This window comes from Wyeomyia smithii, chromosome 2 (genome assembly GCF_029784165.1).
Source record: "Wyeomyia smithii strain HCP4-BCI-WySm-NY-G18 chromosome 2, ASM2978416v1, whole genome shotgun sequence".
NCBI lineage: Eukaryota > Metazoa > Arthropoda > Insecta > Diptera > Culicidae > Wyeomyia > Wyeomyia smithii.
Window position 1 is genome coordinate 272,268,370 of NC_073695.1, and position 21,852 is coordinate 272,290,221.

At 36.9% G+C, this 21,852-nt stretch overlaps 1 protein-coding gene across 1 annotated transcript in view; it reads right to left on the reverse strand.

Moving 5' to 3' along the window:
* Positions 1-21,852, reverse strand: part of LOC129723294 (ecdysone receptor) — a 436,732-nt gene that overhangs the window by 292,782 nt on the left and 122,098 nt on the right. The window contains exon 3 of the mRNA XM_055677426.1: positions 3,315-4,186. Within this exon, the coding sequence (XP_055533401.1) occupies positions 3,315-3,892 (578 nt within the window). The 5' untranslated portion in view covers positions 3,893-4,186. The remainder of the gene's footprint in view (positions 1-3,314; positions 4,187-21,852) is intronic.

A 21,852-nucleotide genomic window follows, 5' to 3' on the forward strand; every position in this document is an offset into this window, starting at 1 on the left:
TCATGTCGATTGGGCTGAAAATTTGCACAGATCATTTTTTGGGCCAATGAGCAAAATGTACATGGTCGATTTTAGAAATTTGACATTTGAGAATTATTATATATTATAATTATATATAAACTAAGATTCGGCCTTTAACCGGATTTCGGAACTTACGCGTTTTTCACAGAGATTTCGGAGTATACGCGGTTTTTTGTCTACGCGGAGTGCCAAGAAAAGTCGTTTTTTTTAGGTTTGTCACACTTTGTCACTTACTTTTTATATTCTTGTCTTGCCCTCCCTATTTTTTCTCTCTTTCTCTCTTTTATTTTTCTCTTTCTCCTTCTGTCTGATTTTATTTCTCTCTGCCTCTTTCTTTTTCTCTCTCTTATTTTTCCTTTTTTTCCTAAATCTCTGTTTCTTTCTCTCCATTTGTTTCTCTCTTAATGCGTGTCAGGAACAAATAAAAGTTTCTCTACTATGCCTACTATGAATAATATTGGTGTCATTTGGCAGTTGAATGTTATGTTTTGATCTGAATATTGAAATATCACAAAAATGGATGCATTTAGAAAGTTATTCGCCGATAGCTTATGATTCAAGCTATTAAAATCTAATTGCAAAAATTGCATTCTTTAAAACTTAGCTATACAGTAAAAATTGTCTGACATTTCTCCATTTAAGACTATTTATCAAAAGTTCTGGAATTTATTTTTCAATTTTTCTCAACTTAAATTCGAAATAACTTGAGAACGGATACATTTCGAAGTTAATCATTCACAGGTTTCATTCGAACAAAAAATAACACTGTGCTACAGCGATCTAGAACTCCTAATGGGACTTAGTGTAGGTTGTAGGTCTTGTTGGGTGTAACATTCGCTCATACTAGAAATTTTCCAAACACCCCCAAAATCTGAAGTTATGGTCAAAATACGCTTTTTTGGACCTTAGTGCATATAACTTTTTTTAACTCAGTCATTTCTTGACCGATTTTCAATATTTTATGGAAATGAAAAGAACCAAAGTAACTGACATGGCTTCAATTTTTAGAATGTTAGAAATGTCTAAGACCGTTGAATGTATCTAAATAGCATTTACTGTAAAAAGAATATTGGAGCAGTATTTCATTTACATTAAAAGTTGTCGATTATCAAAATTTCCAAAATAAAAATTAACGCCAAAGAACGGGTCTACAACATTAACAATATCAAGAATGGCACGAATAAAGTAAAACGTTTTAAAAAGGGCCAAACTGCATAGCTACAAACTAGAAAATTTAAACTACATAAAGTATAAAAAAATTGGAAATGTCCGAGAAAAAAAAAACTCGGAACTTTAAGATATGTTAGATAAGACGGATTTCGCGTCAACTCCATGGCAGCATCCTCTACTTAACTAAGCAATTTCGCATACTGCAGTTTTCAGGAACCAACTAATATCAAAAGCCATATTTAGGAAATATTTTTAACGTATTGGACATGAAACCGTTTGTGTTAGAGTTTTTTCATAAGAGTACCTATTTGAAATGTTCAGAAGATTTTCTGGCAACCTAATTTGTCTATCTAGGACGCCTTAAAGTTTCGAAAATGTTAAAAATTGCCGGTAATAGCAATAAAGCACAAAATTTGTAGTGCAGGAGATTATCAACAACGGTAAAAATGATCGAATTGAATACTTTGCTGGCGAGGTTTTATCACATGAATTTTGGATTTTTTAAATGACTTCTACTGAATAAAATCGATAGTAGTCGAATTTTTGAATCTTAGTAAATACATATCAAGAGTCAAAAATCACAAAGAAATTTCACATAGTTAAATTTTGAAAAATTTATGTGATGTTGTGGGGTCTCCTACGAAAGGCAGAAAATCAAAAGGCAGAATCACGAAAAGCAGAATTACGAAAGGCAGAATATTTCATAAGGCAGAATAGCGAATGGCAGAATCAAAAAAAGCACGAATGGCAGAATCGAAAATGGTCTATTTTCTTTTTAACAACACACACTCGCGGCCTTCTGCCGACTCTATTGTCCAAGTGTATGCTGTCCTACCTTGCTACCGCTCGTTCGGACTTACCTAAGGGAAAGAAAACCTGTTTGAATAATCCTAGAAAACCAGTAGATCAGTTGTTTCTATGCGAGAGGCCGCCGCTTCCGACGGCGGGTCGGCGGCCGGCTAGGACCGCGGAAACCACAGCGGCTTTGTGCCGCCACGATTCTTTGCCCTCGATTATGAAATGAATTGTTTTATGTTAATTATAATCAACAAACCGTTGAGACTAGTGTAAGGAATATGGTAGGTATTTCTCTTTCTCTCCGCGATGGAAAAATTTCTCTCCGCGATGCCGTGAGACTCTTTAGGATCTGAGCCAAACCAGTTTGCGCGTTTCGGATCTAATAATTAGGCTTGATTTGCACCTCGAAACAAAAGTGGTCATTGATAGTGACCAGTTATTATGTCTGGTTACCAAATAATATTAAATAATAAAGGTAGAGTAGCAGCTTTGATACCGTGACCAGGATTCGCACCAATTCGTCATTACGCACTTGGCTATCGTGAGTCAGATTTTACTACCAGTGATTCTGCCTTTCGTGCCCTTCGAACTTCTGCCTTTTGAAATATTCTGCCTTGTGTGTACGGTCATGGAATTCTGCCTTTCATGATTCTGCCTTTCGTGATTCTGCCTTCTGTGGCGAACCCATGTTGTGATTCTTTTTCGGATAAGTGCAATCGCAATTCGGTATGTTTACTCGCTACCCAAAACTACCCAAATGACGTGTGACTCCCGTACAAACAACCATCCGCGCGAGTTATGCTAAGCTATGACAACTTTGACAGCTGTTAGGTACCAGTACCAGACCTGCCCAGAAACAGTGATGCCGGGTGGCGGTGGTGGGTTACGGTTTACCGAAATCTCGCTCCCTCTCTCATGTTTAGCAGACAAACACAACGCTTTGTTTTGTCCAAAAACAAAAACCAGACTGGAAGTGCGCATACGCATGCAACGCCACCCCGCGTGTCGTGTGCGTTTTTCGTTAACAAAAAATATGGAAAATCAACTGGTATTGGAAACAAGGCGCGCGCGATAGGAAAGGGTGAGATGCAAAACTGTACTGAAGCATAAGCCGGACCATGACCTTTCGTAAGCGTATTATCGGTGAGATTGGTTTGGCACGACGACGATGTTGTCTGTCTGTCAGGCGATTGAAGCAGCCACAGAGCATACCAATTAAAATGAACATGAAAAGGTAGAAAATGTACCGTCGAAAGAAACACCAACCGGATCGGAATGCTATAAAGCGAAATTAAATTGATATGCTGTGGGGTTGATTTACTTACCTTTCCAGCCGTCGTTTTCCACCGTAGATCACCTGACCATTGGTGGGCACACTGGAAGTGGTTGGAGCCGAGGCGGGTATGGCAGTTACGGTTACTCCGCTGGAGGTGGCGCTGGTTGCTCCTCCTCCTCCTCCACCTCCGCCGGAGTCAGCCGGTAAAGGTTCCACTTTGACGGCCTTCAGCATGATTTCATCGCCGATCTTGACAATGCTGATGTTGTTATTGTTGGAGGCCGCCTTCAGGATATGCTTGGTGGCGGTTAAGTGGTTGCCAGTGTTCGTCACTGTGTTACTAGCGCCACCGGTGGTGGTGACGATCGCACCGGTCGTATTGCCGCCTGCTCCTGCTGCTGCTGCTGCTGCCGCCGCCAGACCGGTGATCGTGCTGGCATTGAGGGCATTCAGCGCCGTCAGTCCGATGATGGTCGTTGTGGTGGCAGTGATTGTCTGAATTCCGCCCGTAGACTGCTGCTGAACCAGCGCCAGCTGCGGCGGTTGCTGGCTGCTCGTCGTTTGCTGCTGCTGCTGCTGCTGTACGTTTCCGGTCGGATTTGTGCTTACAATGTTTACTCGGTACATGACCTGATGGACTGGAGAGTTTTTTAAGATTGCTTGTGTTGAATACTTTTCTGGGATCGGAACCAAAAATTAGGAAGGCACATAAAAAAATGGAAAGACTTCCTACGTCGGGAGATTCATTTGTCGGAGCGGCTTCTAGTGATGGCCAGTCTCTTCTTCTTGAACTTGCTGTGGTCTTTGAATCGAAGAATCATGGCTAAGCCTTCGCTCGTTATGCGCTGTTTTAACACGTTTCGTCCCGGTTCAGAAATCCCTGCGGGAATCTTTAATTGGTACTGCATCGACGTCCATTATCTGGAAACGAGAGGCGATAAATAAAACAAATAATTACATTAGTGCGAAAGAGCCACGCCGCATCGGAAGTTTACACGGCATATTAGTATATATTGGATTACGAGAATCAAGTGCAAGTGCATGTGACAGTTGCCTAGCCGAGCGAGCGATGCGACTCGTCGACCAATCGATTGCGCTCGGGGAGCGCACTATGGCGACGATTTACCATGCTAGAGAGAGAGCTCGGAGGCCATTAGTCGAAAGTACATAGGCCGTACCTATCGCGGTACGAATTGAGGCAATATGCCACACATTTGTGGACATGGTCGACAAGGCGTACAGGTGGGAGATACGGGAGGAACCAACCCCGGCAGACGGCAAAGCATGGCAGAGCGATGATGCAATTGCATGCACTTGCATGTGGACGTAAAACGGCACTGTGCATATTTACTTCGGTTTCATTGTTGCTTTCATGCGAGAGAGAGAGAAAGAGTTATGCCGGAATAGGCTGCTCGTGAGGGTTTAAAGATGATATTTTTGGATAGCTGGAAGCTTCGATTGCGTATAGTGCATCACTGTTGTGGGATTTTACGGCAATTTGGTAGAGTTGTCAACACACTCTCAGAAACTTTTCGAGCATAATTCAAATCTAAAAGTAACCAGATTTACAAAACTTTAGTCAAGTAAATTGTTTAAATTTTGACTAAAAAGTATTACAATTTACACAACAATTGAGTTGATTGAAAAAATGCTACAAGGAGAAAAAATATCAGCAAGATGAATATCAGCTAGTATATACATTTGATGCGGTATATTGATATTAATTGTGATGAAATACAATCGAGATATTAATCGCAAAAATATTTACGTAGAAGGAAAATTGAAAATTCAGAAAATGGGTAGAAATATGCAAAAAATAAAATCTGTTGAATTTTAAAATCATATTTTCGGTAATTTATTTTCTCAGCCCAATGACCATTTCCAATATAGATTTTTAAAGTGTTAATTAGTAGTCACAGGTCTGTTTTCAAGCAGAACATATTCGAAAACAAAAATTAAAAAGATACCAAACTGGTATTAGAAAAAAACTATCCCCCGTAAAAAATGTTCATCAAGCATTGAACAATTTATGAATACACTATATTGAGAAAAAAAAAGGATTTGAGCAAGGTTCCTAGCATTGCATTCATTTTTTTATTCCTGAATAGTAGTTACATATTAGCATGAAAGTATAGTTACATATTAGCATGAACACTTGTGTACAAATGCAATTCGTTTGCAAAAGCAACTGTGAGCAATTTGCATGCAAGTTTACATATTCTATAGATTTTTTTTTTTTTTTGAGAAAAAAACGAAACTCATCATTTTTTTTTTTAATTGTAATGTTTAAAATACATGATTCAAAGGTTCAAAATTTCAAAGTTTCAAAGATTCAGAGATTGAAGGATTTGAAGATTCATTGATTCAAGGATTCAAAATATCAGAGATTTGAAGATTCAAAGATTCAGAGATCCATAGATTCAAAGATTCAAAGGTTCATAGATTCAAAGACTCAAAGATTTAGAGATCCAAAGATTCTAAGATTCGAATACTCATTGCTTCAATGATTCATAGATTCAAAGATTCAAAGATCCAAAGACTCAAAGGTTCATAGGTTCGAAGATTCAGAGATCCGCAGATTCAAAGACTCGAAGATTCAAAGATTAAAAAATTCAATAATTCAAAGATTCCAAGATTCTAAGGTTCAAAGATTAAACGATTCAACGATTCAAGGACTCAAAGATTAAAAGACTCAAAGATTCGAAGTCTCAAACATTCAAATATTCAAAGATTCAAGAATTCAAAGATTCAAAGATTCAAAGACCCAAAGATTCAAGGATTCAATAATTCAAAGATTCAAAAATTCAAATATTTAAAGATTCTAAGGTTCAAAGATTCAAAGATTCAAAGACTCAAAGTTTCAAAGTTTCATAGATTCAAAGACTCAAAGATTCAAAGACTCAAAGATTCAAAAATTCAATAATTCAAAGATTCCAAGATTCTAAGGTTCAAAGATTCAACGATTCAACGATTCAAAGACTAAAAGATTCAAAGACTCAAAGATTCAAAGTCTCAAAGATTCAAAAATTCAAGAATTCAAAGATTCAAAGACTCAAAGATTCTAGGATTCAATAATTCAAAGATTCAAGAATTCAAATATTTAAAGATTCTAAGGTTCAAAGATTCCAAGATTCAAAGACTCAAAGATCAAAATTTCATAGATTCAAAGACTCAAAGATTCAAAGACTCAAAGATTCAAAAATTCAATAATTCAAAGATTCCAAGATTCTAAGGTTCAAAGATTCAACGATTCAACGATTCAAAGATTCAAAGATTCAAGAATTCAAAGATTCAAAGATTCTAGGATTCAATAATTCAAAGATTCAAAAATTCAAATATTTAAAGATTCTAAGGTTCAAAGATTCAAAGATTCAAAGACTCAAAGATTCAAAGTTTCATAGATTCAAAGACTCAAAAATTCAATAATTCAAAGATTCCAAGATTTTAAGGTTCAAAGATTCTAAGGTTCAAAGATTCAACGATTCAACGACCCAAAGACTCAAATATTCAAAGACTCAAAGATTCAAAGTCTCAAAGATTCAAAGATTCAAGAATTCAAAGATTCAAAGACTCAAAGATTCTAGGATTCAATAATTCAAAGATTCAAGAATTCAAATATTTAAAGATTCTAAGGTTCAAAGATTCAAAGCTTCAAAGATTCAAAGTTTCATAAATTCAAAGACTCAAAGATTCAAAGATTCAAAAATTCAATAATTCAAAGATTCCAAGATTCTAAGGTTCAAAGATTCAACGATTCAACGATTCAAAGACTCAAAAATTCAAAGACTCGAAGATTCAAAGTCTCAAAGATTCAAGAATTCAAAGATTCAAAGACTCAAAGATTCTAGGATTCAATAATTCAAAGATTCAAGGATTCAAATATTTAAAGATTCTAAGGTTCAAAGATTCAAAGCTTCAAAGATTCAAAGTTTCATAAATTCAAAGACTCAAAGATTCAAAGATTCAAAAATTCAATAATTTAAAGATTCCAAGATTCTAAGGTTCAAAGATTCAACGATTCAACGATTCAAAGATACAAAGATTCAAAGATTCAAGAATTCAAAGATTTAAAGATTCTAGGATTTAATAATTCAAAGATTCAAAAATTCAAATATTTAAAGATTCTAAGGTTCAAAGATTCAAAGATTCAAAGACTCAAAGATTCAAAGTTTCATAGATTCAAAGACTCAAAAATTCAATAATTCAAAGATTCCAAGATTTTAAGGTTCAAAGATTCTAAGGTTCAAAGATTCAACGATTCAACGATCCAAAGACTCAAATATTCAAAGACTCAAAGATTCAAAGTCTCAAAGATTCAAAGATTCAAGAATTCAAAGATTCAAAGACTCAAAGATTCTAGGATTCAATAATTCAAAGATTCAAGAATTCAAATATTTAAAGATTCTAAGGTTCAAAGATTCAAAGCTTCAAAGATTCAAAGTTTCATAAATTCAAAGACTCAAAGATTCAAAGATTCAAAAATTCAATAATTCAAAGATTCCAAGATTCTAAGGTTCAAAGATTCAACGATTCAACGATTCAAAGACTCAAAAATTCAAAGACTCGAAGATTCAAAGTCTCAAAGATTCAAGAATTCAAAGATTCAAAGACTCAAAGATTCTAGGATTCAATAATTCAAAGATTCAAGGATTCAAATATTTAAAGATTCTAAGGTTCAAAGATTCAAAGACTCAAAGATTCAAAGATTCAAAAATTCAATAATTCAAAGATTCCAAGATTCTAAGGTTCAAAGATTCAACGATTCAACGATTCAAAGACTAAAAGATTCAAAGACTCAAAGATTCAAATTCTCAAAGATTCAAAGATTTAAGAATTCAAAGATTCAAAGACTCAAAGATTCTAGGATTCAATAATTCAAAGATTCAAGGATTAAAATACTTAAAGATTCTAAAGTTCAAAGATTCAAAGACTCAAAGATTCAAAGACTCAAAGATTCAAAAAATTAAATAATTCAAAGATTTAATAATTCAAAGATTTTGTGTGAAGAAAACAAATAAGGCGACATCCATAAATTACGTAACGCAAAAAAAAAACAACGTAACGTCACCGCCAACCCCTCCCACCTGCTTTAAAATACGCAACGCTGTAGAAGAATTTGCTTCATAAAAATGCTCGCTTTTGGAAAGTTTCTCGAGAGTTTTTTACGTAACGCTCATCTTACCTCCACCCCCCCCCCTCCTCTCCTATGTAACAAATAGTAACGCTAAAGGATAACCCCTCTCTCCCATATGAGCGTTACGTAATTTATGGATGCCACCTAAATCACAGATTCAAAGATTCAGGGAGACCGCGGTAACTTAAAAAAAAATTCGCGGATTTTTAAATAACGCGGGTTGGGAACCAAAAATGTCTAAGTGTTTACTGAGTGAAAGACATAGTCAAATAAAAAACCCTTCGCCCTCCGAAAGATCCGGAATGACCGTCGAGTCAAAGAGGACAATTTTGAATACTGGTCGTAGTGCGTCTCGGTTTTTTCAAAAGCCTTTCTTGGTGGTTTACTTCATTCGGATTTTTGAATTAACGCGGTTTTTACGCGAATTTTTTTATTAACGCGGATTTTTGAATTAACGCGGATTTTCGAACTAACGCGTTTTTTACGAGGTATGTATCCCCCGCGTAAAAAAAAACCTGACTGTATTTGATTGCTCAGTCTTGTATGGAATCAACTATGAAGTGTTTTTTATCAAGTGTCAATTCTCGAGTCTTCATGCATGAACTAAATGCATGGTAAAGCTGCATTATGAATCGAATAACGAACACAGCGCTGACAAATTGGATTACGGAGTAAAATATAATTTCTAGTGCAGTAATTGCATGCAAAAAAGTACTATCCATTAAGCTCATTCATAGGCTCTAAATCTCCATAGTTGTTCTTTATTTAAAATTTTAGACCCGCATTTTTTTTTTTGATCGAAGAGTGAGACTTCCTGAAAAATTGACTTTTTCAAAGTCTAGATTTTTTTGATTTTCGGAACATTTGAGCCATTAAAACGATTTAGTATCTCTAGGCGTCAAATTGAGGGTAATTAGAGCGCTTTTCAAGGGAAAACACCAAAGTTGTACTTTTAATATTTTGCCGTTTTGGTAGGTTCGAAACTAATTAGACCCTATCGTTTGATATGTATTAGATTCCTCAGGAAATTTCAAGTAAAATATCTAGCAGCCTCCATAGCGGAAGGACTAATAGAGGAAAGCGGCGGACGACGCTCTGGTGATTATGGAGCAACTTCTAGATTTCGGATGTCTCGTCTGTGTAGGAAGCACCGTTGTACAGGCATGTTTCTAGCTTTGTGAAAACTAAAACCAACTGTCCTTTTAAGGACGACCACATATTTTCAATTGAAGTAGTAAAAATTAGTTTTCCACATCTCAGATTAAATGGATTTAATTAGGTTTCACCTCTATCCGCTATGTTTCGGCGAGTATCAGAACTTTTTTAACTACTTCACAATCAAATGATTTTGGGATGCTAAGAAGCACCATTAGTGTGTCACAATAGTGAGACTCAGAAATTTTGTTAAATTTCTCGTCATTGCAGATTACCACTTACATGGAATGATTCTCTTTCGGTTGTTGCTTTATCTGCTGCTAAGTATTCCATAACAGCTAGCGGATGGACGGCGCCCCAGCATCAAAGTAATTTTCTTCGCTCTGCAGACCATGAATTCGGACTACCAGGAATTGAAGCCCAGCACGAGATGAACGGGATTTTGCCTTTCCCTTCTTTGCCATGACCAAAACTTACCATCCGTACGGTGCTGTCTTAGGAAAAGGATGGAGGAGTTGAAATTTTTGTTTGGTAGCTTTTCTAGTAGGTTTGGAAAGAAACTTTTTCAGAAACGAAACATTTGTTTACGGTTTTCAATAGCTTTACTGGCCGCAATCGAAAAATAAACACTTAAAGCTAAGGTACAATGCGCGAAATGCATTTCAACTACTACACAATGAAATGGTTTTGGGGCGTTGAGAAGTTTTTTTGTTTATTGCAGATTGCCAATTAACTTATGGTTCATAAACTCTAAAGTAGGGGCATCATCGCCGGTTGAGGGTTCCGGCCTTCCTCTGCCTTCTTACAGAATCATAAATTACTAACAGTCTGTACTCATGTGCCGGATTGCGACCAAAAAATGACAATTTCTTCTATTTTGATTTCAACAATCAAAAATACTGAAATCGTTAAGTGTTACTACACAGTTCAAAAGTGTATAGAACTAAATTAAAAAATTGATGAAATGTTTTACACAATTTCTTTTCTTCTTTTTTTCAACAGGGTTAACATCGATCATATTTCCAAACCTTTTGCAAGAAATACAGTGACATAAGATGAACGGTTGTTATTCCACGTTAGCCTTGCGGTCGTGTCTCATAAACAACCTCTTCAACTATTATTTTAAATTTGTTTGAACTAACATTATAAAAAAGGTCGGGAGTTTTTGAACCTCTTTTTTATAAATCGATATACGGGTCGGACTCGATTATCCGGAACATTAAAAAAATTTTCATTCCGGATGATCGAGTTTTCCGGATAATCGAGTTTTCCGGATAATCGAATCACACAAAAAATATTGAAATTTTACGATTGACGAACATAAAATAAATATTTCTTTTCTTTATTTTACTTGTATGGTGCAGTGGCGTAACCAGAAGTTATTTTTGAGGCGAAAATGGGAAAAATCTTGAGAAGCAAAAAAATTAAATTGGACATTGCTTATTTTCACTCAATTCGAACATGTCCCAAACATGCCGGAAGAGACTTAAATGGTAACAAATATGCCAGAAAGGATGGTAACAAACGTTCTTCTAACAAAAATTTTTTCAAGTGCATCATTTTCAGGTTTTATGTTGGAAAAACTTTTTTTAAAGTACCCTTGATTTGTTTTGATGTGTTCTAATGCAACTAAATTGTTTATCTAAAGAGCTTATTTTGAAATAAAATCTAAGATGACCGAATTTTTGAAAATTATTTTTAACTTTTAGAATAATTTTTTTCTAGTGTGAGGTCTCAAATTTTAGCAGTAATTCTTTGACAGTCTTTCTCTCTCGTTGTTATTCAGAAAACAGTTTTTTCGAATGAAGGTTAAGCGATTGCATTCAAGTTCTTTCAGTATTCCTGAAAAGCACCAAAGCATAGATCAAGAGCTGTATAGGATTGCGATTCCTTTACAAGAGCAAGTTATTGTAAGCGGTTTGCATGCAAGATTGTGCATACAAGTGTTATGTAGTTCTCAAGTTTGTATGCAATCGGCTTGGTTTCATCAAGCGTAAAGTGACGAGATAGTTGAAATTCCAATGCGGGACTCTTCATTTTAATTGTGTATCGGACGGTGAGGAGGGTGAAGGTGAATACATATGTTCTGGAAATAACTTTCGCAGTAAAGCATTTCTATCGTTTGAAGCAACTTACAGTTTTTATAGATATTTTTTCTACCGCTTTTTTTGCAAATTTAGCAAATCAACGATTAGCGTTTGGAAGACCAACATTCTGACTGCTCAGCAGAAAAATTCGTGGAATCGCTAATCAGCTAACTAATATTTAGCGATTTTGCTGAACTGTAGCCACCACTGCACAATGGTCCAGAAACCAAATTTAGGAGGAAATTTGGGTCTAGAGCTCTATAGCAATGTTTTAGAGAGAAACTTTCTTCTACAAAGTTGTTACATATGATAAAGCGCTTATTGAAAGATTATCAAAAGCTAGGGTGACCAAAATTTTCGATGCAATCAAGTATCTTACTTTTTTATTTTTGCAGATAGAAGAAAAACTTGTTCTACAATGTTATAGCTCCAATAATTTTATGTAACTTTGTAAAAAAAGTTTTACTCTGTCTTTGAAAACAACCGATTTATATTGAAAAAACACATTTTGCGCTCTAACTTTTTTATTTCAAGTTTCACCTTAACACTGTCTTTGAACGACTTTTATAGCTTTTTAAGAGAAACAATTTGCAATTCAGATACCGTAAATATCTCAATTCTACTCAAAGTTATTAATCTTTTCCATCAAAAAACATGCGTTTTTCATTTGTTTGCCATTCTTTTTGGGGCAAACATAAAAAATATCTCGTTGTTTCATTTTGAAGGGCACACTTGACTCTATAAATGGAGGAATTTTAAAAAATATGTTATGTTTTAAAATTTGAGTAAATTCAATTTAAAAACATGACCAAAATTTCAATAATTTTATATATTACGCATAGAAGAGCACGCAGATTGATTTTTCTGGTATTTTTTCTTACAACTAGAAGTAATCACCTTTAATTTGATTCAAAAAGATCAAAAATCGATCAACTGGTTCAAAAGTTATGAATTTTTTGAAATAAAATACATCGAATATAGCCGTTTTTTATGGTCAACCTATTTCGGAGCTAGTCTTCCTAACAACCGAACGAAAAAATACGGGTTTGATTATTTTCAACATAGATTCATCTCTGCGATTTTGAGCACAATTGAAGCACTTTGCGTGACCAACTTCGAAATAGGGTGACCATAAAAAACAACTGTGTTCGATGTATTTAATTTAAAAAAAATCATAACTTTTGAACCAGTTGATCGATTTTCAATCTTTTTGGATCAAATTGAAGGTAATTGTTTCTAGTTATAAGAAAAAATACCAGCAAAATAAATCTGCGTGCTTTTATATGCGTAATATATAAAATTATTGAAATTTTTATAATGTTTTTAAATTGAATTTATTCAAACTTAAAAAATAACATATTTTTAAAAAATCCTTCATGACTCTATGAGTCAAGTATGCGCTTCAAAATGAGACCAAGAGATATTTTTTATGTTTGCCCCAGAAAGAATGACAAATGAAAAACGCATGTTTTTTTATGAAAAACATTAATAACTTTGAGTAGAATTGAGATATTTACAATATCAGAATTGCAAATTGTTTCTCTTAAAAAGCTCTAAAAGTCGTTCGTAGACAGTTTTAGGGTTAAACTTGAAATAAAGAAGTTAGAGTGCTAAATGTGTTTTTTCAATATAAATCGGTTGCTTCCAAAGATAGAGGAAAACATTTTTTTTACAAAGTAATTAAAAATCATTGGAGCTATAACATTGTAGAACAAGTTTTTCTTCTATCTGCAAAGATAAAAATGATAGATACTTGATTTTGATATTTTTTCAATAAGCGCTTTATCATATGTAACAACTTTGTACAAGAAAGTTTTTCTCTAAAACAGTGCTATAGAGCTCTAGACCCAAATTTCCCCCTAAATTTGATTTCTGGATCATTGTGCACTGGTTTAGTTTCTGGTAAAAACAACGCAAAGTTTACTTTTCTAATTTTGGGATACAATAATATTCATTCCAAAATTAAGCACGAGAGTATTAATGAGTTGATTGATACTTATCGAAGAGGCACGAACGAAAAGATAAAGATATGGGAAATCTGGTGATAAAATTTTATTGGAACCGCGGGACATCTCAAGGGCACGCGGGACATTTTAGATGAACGCGGAACATTTCACAGGACGCATTTCTACGCGGGACGTCTGGTCACTTTAATCAAGCGTCAACTGACTGTTGACTGTTGGCTCTTATATAATTTTTAGAATGTAATCTTAGATTTAAGCATGTTTGCATTTTCGCATCAAGTTGACATTTTTTATATAATGTTAATATAACTTACAAACATAAATTCTTTTCATAAAAATCTAATTTTCAATTTTTTTACGGATGCACTTGGAAAGTTGATCATCAAAAGTTTTTTGTTTTAAAATAACAGTCAGGTTTTTTTACGCGGGGGCAACGCTCCAAATTTGTACGAAACCGCATAAAAAAAGACTACATTGAGTTGAAAAAAAAAAAACGTAGAAAACGTTCCCAAAACGTTTGAACTTTGACTGAATATGATAGTGATCATTCTAAAAACCGAAATACAAAATTCTGATTTCTTGTAAAAAAACTGATACACTAAAGTCGTTTTTTACGCGGGGGATACGTGCCGCGTAAAAAAACGCGTAGATTCCGGAATCCGCGTGAAAAAAACCGCCAGAATTCCGGAAAAAAAGTAAGACAAAAAAATTCCGGAATCCGCGTAAAAAAACGCGTAAACTCCTGAATCAGCGTAAAAAAACGCGACCTTAGTGTAAATGATTACTTGTATCCCAAAACGAAAACATGATGGGAATGTGATCGACATATTGTACCTACTGCTTCTTGCTAGACCACATACTACCAAAAATTTCTAAGCTACAATATTTTATATAAATATAAAATACCCTAAAGCTTTTTTACGAGACGATACGTAGTGCGAAAAAAATAAACGCGTGTATTCCGAAATCCGCGTGAAAAAAAACTTTACTCTTGAGTCTCTCAATTTTCCTACCTGCGGAAAATGTTCAGTTTGCCAAGCAAAATACGTCTGGCAACTTGTATTTAAATAGCCGATGGTCGAGTTTGAACGATATGTCATTAAGCATGGAATGCCTTCAAAAGCAGCATAAATTCGATCTAAAAACAAAACTCATCGCGTCACATCATCGCCTGCATCGTTGGATACATCGTGCACTGCATGCATTGCACGCATTTAAACTCAACCGATCAGAGTGTGCGGTGCAAAAAAACTCAAATTATCGAGAGGAAGCAGTTTCAAGTTGGATTCAAATCTGGAAAAGTTTTACTCAGTTCAACTTTGCACGAGTTCATGCCAGCACTGGTTTGCATGCAAGGTTGTAAATTCAAGTGTAGTATCTCACTCCTAAGATTTGTATGCAATCAGTATGTGTTTTCGTCAAAAGTCTTTTATCTTTTTTGTTCACACAACGAGGATCAAAGCAAGGGAAAAATAGCAGTAGGAAGATTCCAATTTCAAGAGTAGAAAGAAACATAAAACAATGTCTTCTGTTACCTGCTCTCTTGTTCTTCTTCGATACGTAAGTAAAGAATTTTCTAAAAAATAGAAAAAAGTCAAGATGCAAAACGGCTTGATGTCACCCAAATTCACAAAGATTCACTGTAATCTGAGAAGATGTTGCCAACGGCAAGGTGGATTGATGTGAAATCTTTCTATTCTTCTATAGCAGCTAAAGGTTGAGCTTTAAAACTAAATTCTGTGCGGGTTATTTAGGCAGTTTCGGATATACAATCGTAAGTCAAACACAATATCATTTACCGAAATATCATTTTACCGGTCAAAATTCATGTTATAGGATACAAAATATTTAACTTTCATTAACACAGAGCAGACATTTTATCTGTCAAAATTAGCAAATGGAAAAATAAACCGTATCGCAGTTCCATCTAACAACCGTGCGGTGCGGTGCGGGGGAGAGTGGAAGAGAGCAATGAAAAAAAAAAACGCACACACAAAAGAAATATCTATTCCAATCCACTCTGAATAGCAAAACCTTAATAGCACATAAAATATTTATTTGCTAGGAAAACAGCCACTGTTATCGCACAGCGCAGCGAGATTGAAAAGAACAAAAATGGAAGGTATCATCCTTTTATCATTGTGGTAGTCCCTGGCAGTTCTTTGCGTCAATCCCGACGGCGGCGGGTAGCGTCGTTATCGTCGTCGTTCGAGCAGAGTCTCTTCATCTATGTGCACATAGGAATCTAGGTCAATGCAGTACTTTGAACATATAAGCAACCATTTTCCCACCCGTTTCTGCACCCGTCCTTTTCCCGGTGGAAAAACTTTTCTCGCTTGAAGTACGGCTCTGTACACGGCGCGCGTCCTTCAACCGTGGTGCGGTGGAGCACGAAATAACGAAGGGCCGCCGGGTGGGAAAAACCTACCCCAACTGTGTGTGATGCTTCATGGCAGTCAGGCGTACCTTCGCCACCTCGTTAGAGATATTGCCCGGTCCTGCAGGAGGATCTGCAGAGGGGCAGCAAGAAGCGCGCCGGTTTCGAAAATACAACAGAATGTGGAGTGAAACGAAAAAAAAAGAAAAAAAAAATAATAATAGAAAGCACTCTCCGTGTGCACAGCGCAAACGGAAAATAACCACCGCAGAACCTTCCCTTGCCCAACGCGCGGAGGGTTTCTTCTTCCTTCCGAGAGCACCAAACCAGGAGGAAGGTTATGTGCTATGTGTCTCTCGTTTTCGATTTTCCCACACTCCTACGCGTGTGTTTGCCGTTTATTTTTTGAACAGTTTGAAACGAATGAAAGCTTTTGCCCGCTGGCGATTGGAATGCAGTACGGGGAGTTTTCTTCGGCCGGGTGAGTGTTGGCCAAAGTGCCGCCCGCAGGAATCGGACGAGAAGGTTTTGAAAGGGAGCAAAAAAATAAACACAAAAAAAGTTGTCTAAATGAGCGAATGTGTGAGGCAAGTTTTTTCTAGAATGGTAATACAATCAACGGTTTGTCATCGACGCAAAATCCAATTAGAGGTGAATTGGGTGTTAAATGCTGGTTAGAAGTTTTCGTTTTATAACCAATCTGAAGAAACCGAACCCTTCATCGATATGTCATTCATAATGTAATTAAGAAACTTAAATTGTTGAATTCATATTTTGATAGTTGGTCGGCGTGCGACCAGACCGTACCCAGCGCCATTTTTTTAAAAATCGAGTTTTTGTCACCAGTGGATGTTTAAATTGATAATGTATCTTTCATGAAAAAACGAAATCATTTGAACACTTTATAATGGTATTATAACAAAATTTCTCTGTAGCAGCCTGCAGGAAATATACGGGGTGGTTAAACTCTGATCGCCGATTACTCGAAACAATGTTTTTGGCGCTTGGTTCGGTCTGGTCGCACGCCGACCAGTTATGAGTCATAACTTATGACATTTGACATTTTCGCCTGATCAATGTATTTTCAGTATTGTATTTTTTGAAGTAGAATACTTCTCTCAGGAAGTTCGGCTACATAGGGATGTGAAATGAAAATCTAAAACCGAAAAAAGTGAAAAATATGTCCAATTTCAAATGCTAATAAATCGGTTAGTATTCGATGGATTTCCTTCGTTCTTGCAGCAATTGATTGAAAAATCTTCTAAGATTCTTCCCAAAATAAGATAATTGTAATTTTATTATTCACACTATTGTACTATTGAAAATAGTCAAGCCTTGTCAAAACGAAAAATTCGACCTCTGATTGGTCGTTATATGCTTGCTTCCCAAGCACGGTCGACAGGATCATATACCTTGCAATTGAAAACAGTGGCGTCTCGTCCTATTGTGCACTACGTGCACTACACCAGGTGTTGTGGGTGGGGGCCGATTTCAAGAATATCAAACAAAAGTCAAAAGCTAAAAAAATCCATCAAACAGTATCAATGATCAACTAGTATTGCTCGCTGTGTACCATTTCTAGTGCACAAAATGAAAAAATACATGTGACCATGCTTTACCCACTCTACCTTAAGTTAACTCTGGAAATCAATGAGTGATGAGAACGTGAGACATAAAACAGACTCAAAATCTCTCTGCGCAGTGCAATTTTCAATGTACACAATATTGTTATGTATCTACATACCGAGCGTTTACGCGAGTGGCAAGTGGTTTTGGTTTCAAGACCGGTGTGTTAGTGTTGATTCCGTGCACTCCCGTCAGTGAACTTGAAGAGATGAGAGCAAACACGGAGAGCGTTGAAATTTGACAACGTTGTACACTCTCCGCAAGTATTGAATGCTGCTTCATCAGAGAAGGGATAGGTGGGAAACTGAGGCCTCTGTCATGCCGAGTGCGGCGCGGCGCGAACTACGACAAAACAGTTCGGGATCTGCTCTGACGCGCGAGAGTCTTCATTGCTGATATTATTCCTCACCGTGAGAAGAGACGCAGCTCGCGCCGCGCCGCACCCGGCATGACAGAGGCCTGAGTGAGGCCCTCGCCATGCAGTATGCGGCAATACGCGACAAATGTCTTTTCTCACGGTGAGGAATAATATTAACAATGAAAATCCCGAACTGTTTCGACGCTATTCGCGTCACGGCCTAAGGCCGGTGTTAGTATTGGCTACTGAAAATACGCTCGGTGGCATTGTATATATGTAACACACACGCGATGTTGTATTGCCTGGGTGGTAGAATGAAATGATTTTCATTCAGTACTTTTTAAGAGGCAAGTGCAGTACGTTAAAATAAATATGGAGCTAGATCTTGTTGAAGACCTTCTAGTGAAGCCATTCGTAAGGCGATCTGTTGAAGAAAAGCTTTTGACCACAAAAATGCAAGTTCCTCGACCAAAGCTAGAAAATCTCAAGTCAACGTTTGTCAGAGGTGGAAAGACAATTACACGAAAATTTAACGTGAACGCTTATGATGCAACGTGGCTGTGCGGCTCACAGACACGTGGTAAACTATTTTGCTGGCCGTGTCTCTTGTTTCAAAATCCTAGTGATAAATGCGTGTGGATAAAGGATGGATATGGAGATTTGAACCATCTTTCCTCGGCCATGAAGGGGCATGCAGCGACTAAAGAGCATATTAACAACGCTATGGCACACCGCACGTTTGGAAGAACGAGGATTGATGAGGCGCTGGATCATGCACACGAAATTGCAAGGAAAAACCATAACGCTCAAGTGAAAAAAATTAGGGAAGGAATGACAACATTGATTGATTTAACATGTTTCCTTGGCTCGCATGGTCTAAGCTTTCGAGGTCATAACGAACAACACGATTCCGTCAATAAAGGCAACTATAAGGATCTCTGTGAATTCATAGCATCCAGAGACGTGGCCTTCGCTGATTTCGTCAACAACAATTCAGTGTTTTCGGGAACATCCGCTTCCATTCAGAACGAGCTTATAGAAGTCATTGGATCTTTTATGATTGAAGAAATCTTCCGGGAAGTGCAAAATGCTGAATTTATTTCTGTGATGGTCGATGAAACCACTGATGTTGCGAGAAAATCTCAGTTGGCTACGACTTTTCGATATTGTTTGAAAGATGGTAAGTAAAATTAATAGTATTTTTTGTGTAATGAAAAGGATTGAGTTGAAATGCATTGTTATCTTTGTGAAACCCGTCTGTAGGTACGCCCGTTGAAAGATTCGTGGATTTGTGTGATGTAAGCAACGACAAAACAGCTGTAGCCCTTGCCAGAGAAGTAGTTTCGTTGTTGGAAAAATTCAGCGTGACCCCTGAAAAATTGGTAGCACAGACATACGATGGAGCTCATGTTATGTCGGGTGTTGCTGGCGGAACGCAAGCGATCGTCAAAAATTATACCGTGATGCCGACTACATACATTGTAAGGCCCATGTTTTAAATCTTGTTTTGCTGCACGCTTGCAACTACCAAGATACAAGAAAGTTTCTCACTACACTGTCTACACTGGCTTCGTTCTTTACTCAAAGTCCTAAAAGAGATTCAGAATTGAAAAACTACATCCAGCGTAAAATTCCAAACGTTTGTAAAGTGAAGTGGGCATATACATCCAGAATGGTTAATATTGTAGAAGCTAACTATTCTGAACTAACCACGTGTTTGGGCGAAATGTATCTCGGAAACGTTAAATGGGACGGCGAAACTTGTTCCCTAGCAAGGGGGTTACACAGTTTCATGCTTGAATTTGACACCATCTTTTATTTGAAAGTATTTTCGGCAGTATTTTCGTTCACTGATATTTTGTATCAAACTCTTCAAACGAAGGAACTTGACTACATTGAATGCGGCAAAAGCGTGAGAAATACTCGTGAAAACATTAGTAATTTACAGACGGACAAGAAGTACAAAGCGATCTGGCAGGAATGCTTGGGAATTACTGGTGAAACATACGACGGAAATCGATACGACCAATACTTCAAGAAATATAACGCAGTGATCACACGTATAATTTCTGAATTTGACCAACGTTTTGCTGACTTAAACAAGCGGAGCTATTTGAGTTTGCTGGACTGTTCTAAGTTTAGCGGATATTGCGACCAGTTCCCTAAGGATTTGGTTGATGGTATCTGTTCTCGGTACACTGGTTTTGACAAAGTGAAACTGGGAAACGAACTTAAAGTTTTCTACTCAAAAGAGGAATTTTCGGGAAAAAAAGTACCGGAAATCATGCAGATCCTAATGGAAAAAAAACTTGAAGACATCTTCTCGGAGATTTCACGCCTTGTCCGATTGGTCTTGACGCTCCCTTCCACAACAGCATCAGTCGAAAGAAGCTTTTCAATCCTGAGAAGACTCAAATCATATCTACGATCAACGATGGGAGACAATAGGCTAAAATGGCTTATGCTGATGGCTGTTGAAAGTTCTTTGCTACACAAATTACAACATCAGAGTGGTTTCAGTGATGAAATAATTGATAGATTCGCCCGTAGAGCGGATCGTAGAATTCCGCTGCTGTACAAATGAATGCTTAATTGAGAATTTCTAAGAATAAATCTGGTGTTTGAAGACGATATTTTTATAAATAAATTTGATTCTTTTTATGACAGCTAATGATAGATTTTCAGAAAATATGAATACTAAATCAGATAAATGCAATGCATGTGTTTTATTATGTACATTTCTGGCGATGGCTACTGGGGAAGGAGGAGGGGAGGGGGTAGGTGTTTGTATGGGACAACCTTGAGTGCACAGTCAATATCCAAATCCACGAGACGCCACTGATTGAAAACATGCTATTTGGCCTATATAAGAGCCTGTTTCAGCCGGAGCCGCTCATAATAGTTCTAGACAGCGACAACAGCAGTCGTCCTTCCTTAGCAGCAGCACTAGCCCTGTGGTTGGTCACCACGTCTCAGGAGCAGCGCGGTTTTTCTCAGCGTGTGTCGCCAGACAGCCATTATTCCCCCCGTGTTGGGGCAGCATGAAGATTGCCATCAGGAAATCCAATTTTGGAAATCAAAATGCCTTTTTGAAGGCAAATAAACAAGTAATTGAAAGTTAACATTTTTTGTCAACGCAAGCAAGCATTCTGTGTTGCATCCTAACAATTTAAATTTGTCGCACTCGTCTAATTTACTGAATGTGAAATAGCTTCCACAGTGCATGTTGTCCGTGTATCTTAGTTCCCCCAATGTTAGGGCAGCTCAAAGGTTGTAATTAGCAACCGATTTTGAACCGCAACATGCTTTTTTCAAGGCAAATAAAAAAATAATTGAAGGTTAATAATTTTCTGGCATCAACACAAGCAGACATTCTGTGCGGGATGCAATCAAATTCTGTTGTAGTTGTCTAATTTTCACTTTATTTAGTAAACCCCCCACTGTAGGGGCAGCGCAAAGGCGCGATCAGCATAACCGACATTGAATAACTAACTGCCCTGTTAGTACGCATTCACAAAAGCAGTTAGTTCGACTATGCAGAGCTTATATGGAGTCGATTCAATCAATCAATTTCGTCGTCTCCCAGCTGCCAAGTTGCAACATGATGCAACACGCAACAGCGAGCAAACGAAATCGCTTGATGTTACAAACCGCAATAAGATACGGGTTAAAACCGTTGCGTGTGTGAGAGCACCATCGGTGTTTATTCGCTGGATACACTATCTACTGTCTACTGAACGCAATAATCTGCTTACATGCGACATGGGGACGGGAACATTTTCTTCAACCAAGCTGCACAACACGACACAAAACATGTTATTTTGTTGCTTCAATGAGAGTGCTATCGGTCCGGCTCGACAGAATGTTCACAAGAAATCATTTTTGT